Source organism: Rhinolophus ferrumequinum, chromosome 19 (assembly GCF_004115265.2).
Source record: "Rhinolophus ferrumequinum isolate MPI-CBG mRhiFer1 chromosome 19, mRhiFer1_v1.p, whole genome shotgun sequence".
Taxonomy (NCBI): domain Eukaryota; kingdom Metazoa; phylum Chordata; class Mammalia; order Chiroptera; family Rhinolophidae; genus Rhinolophus; species Rhinolophus ferrumequinum.
The window spans coordinates 20,272,743-20,275,276 of NC_046302.1; the positions used below are offsets into that span (position 1 = coordinate 20,272,743).

At 43.6% G+C, this 2,534-nt stretch overlaps 1 protein-coding gene across 1 annotated transcript; it reads left to right on the top strand.

The window, feature by feature from the left end:
* The first annotated feature begins 1,014 nt into the window (after window positions 1-1,014).
* Window positions 1,015-1,743, top strand: LOC117038710 (uncharacterized). Its single transcript, XM_033135600.1, has one exon. It carries the CDS (start codon window positions 1,015-1,017, stop codon window positions 1,654-1,656), a length of 642 nt encoding a protein of 213 aa, XP_032991491.1. The 3' UTR covers window positions 1,657-1,743.
* Window positions 1,744-2,534: the final 791 nt, after the last annotated feature.

The window sequence follows — 2,534 nt, forward strand, 5'->3', positions numbered from 1 at the left end:
GCAGCACTTCATACCAAGTTACTGTTCTCCAGTGCTTCACTATTTCTCAAGCAAGCGCTAAGAGGGGCGTTAACAAAAATACTGCAGACTTGGCTTGTGCATCTGTTTTAATTAGCTTCAAGAAAGATCCATTGAAAGTATCTGAAGCTATTGAAAACACACTAGCTTAATCGTGTGCATAGCGTAGTCTCTTCTCGGGAAGCAACAAAGCTGCAGCAGTGACAGAGGGCCCAGCACTCAGCAGAACTCGGCACATTTGGGCAAAGTTCAGCTCTTCCATCAGGTACCTTCTCTCCTCTGTCCCATCTTCTAGGGCGCAGTCCTCCAAGGCAGTGCTGTCCTCATTAGGAAAGTCAACGGTGACATTGTAGAGTCCTTGGTGTAAGCAGATGGATGGCATGCCTCGATCTCTTCTTAATGGACCCTGTGGCACCACCAGCCTTTTACTGTCATCTAGGACCTACGATTTCAGGCTTTCCTAAAAGCGGTGTTCTCTGGGGTTCTGAGTCCTAGATTATCTGATGTTTTGTGTGTGGTAACAAATTAATGGGAAATAATACAATACCTGAAGGGCCAGAGATATTTGAGTATGTGATTAAAAGATGACACATAGTGCAGATTTCTCTAGTAAACAAAAAAATCACTGCAGATGCCTTAACACATTTTTTCAATGGCTTAACACACTTTTCAATTGATTTTTTTTTTCTTTTGGTAAAGCCAATATTGCTGAGTTTCCATTTCCTCCTGAGGTCTCTGTAGAAGCCATGTCTGAAGTTTAAGTACCTGGAAACAGCAACTTAGAATGAGATTGCTTCTTCAGCCACAACTCTAGTGTCCTTGCCAATTTCTATCGCAGCACTGTTCTCATTTTCCAACTGTAGAGGATTTCATTTCACATCACCAAACACAATTTACTTAGCTCTCTCTATAACATGCTTTATGGCACATACTACTACGGCTGTTTGTTTATATGTAAAAAATATTTTGCAAAGACATTTCTGTGCATAGCACCTAATGCAGAGACCAAACTTTAATGCTTGTATTTTTGTTTTTATAGCAATAGCAACAAGTGAAGCAGGACAAGCACCACCATATTCTAACATGTGGACCCTTTATTGTCTAACTGATATGAATCAACAAAATCGCCCATCACCACCACCTGCTACTGGGCCTTTCCCCCAAGCAACCCTCTATTTACCTAATTCTAAGGATCCACAGTTTCTGGAGCATCCACCGAAAGTTACTCCTCCAGCTTATGTGATGATGGACAACAGCAAGAAGACCGGGGCCCCACCTTTCATTCTCGTAGGCTCAAATGTTCAGGAAGTGCAGGACTGGAAACCTCTTCCTGGACATGCTGTGGTCTCCCAGGCAGATCCCTTGAAGAGATATGCTACAGTCCAAGTACCCATTGCAGTTCCTGCAGATCAGAAATTCCAGAAATACCCCCCAAACCCCCGGAATGCTAATCCTCCTACAAGTGGACAACATGTCCCCAGGCCACAAAGCCCAGCTTTTCTTACTGCTGCTTTCCCAGTAGAGGGTGTAGCCAAAAAGGGTTCAGGATCTGGTGACAAACATACCCCCTTTGGGAGTTATGGTATTGCTGGAGAAATAACCTTGACTACTGCCCATGTTCGCAGAGCAGAAACTTAAAACTGGCAGGTAAATTTCCCTACCATAATATGTGGCAGTTTTCAGCATTGTGATTTGTTGACCTGGAGTCTGAGATATTTAAAATTAAATTGAATTGAGATATGCAATGAGTTGGGTGTCCTCTAATTTGATGAGGTTATTGTCTCCAACTTCCTTACCGCCAACTACTAATAAATGCACAGCAGTGCATTGCAGCGTGATGACTCACTCCAAGGACCTCAGACAGGAACCAATCACCTCTGAATAGCTCGTTCTGTGTCTAGTCATGGAAGATGCTGAAGGGGGATGGATTTAACAAAAAAATGAAAAACATTCTTAGTGTCGCCAGAAGCTCATGTGGATGTCTAAGAGAAGACTGAACCCGGAGCAGTGGTGACCAGGTCCTTATCTCCACACAAGAAAGGCTCCAAGAGGGAGACAGATGTAGGAAAGCACGGGGAGTTTATTGAAATGAAAGTACACATGAGAGGGAAATGTGGGCGAATTCTGAGAGCAAGTCCCCAGGAGGAAGGCCTGACTGAAAGTTTTTATCCCTCTCAGGGCAGGGCTTGGTGACATCCCATTGATGTAGCTCCTCAGTTTCCCACTTTTTCCTTATTTGGTTTCTCCAGACTCTCATGGCATCAGATGCATGCTGGGAGTCGTAGTAACCACAGTGTAAATGAGATTATAATGACATTGAAATTAGCTAAAGTTCAGGTCCCAGGCATAGGGATTAGCCTTTTTGGATGAAATCCTCCAGCTGCAGGTGTCAGATACAGTCAGTTGCTACTTGTGTAATCAGTGAGGTGCCTCTTTATATATTGGAGGGCGGGGTCAATTTCCTAGGCTACTTATCCTGTCTCATAAAGTGGGAATTTACAATCTAGTGGGCAATT

Excerpts from the sequence above, each read along its gene's own strand:
- LOC117038710 (XM_033135600.1), top strand. The coding sequence starts at position 1,015 with ATGCAGAGACCAAACTTTAATGCTTGTATTTTTGTTTTTATAGCAATA.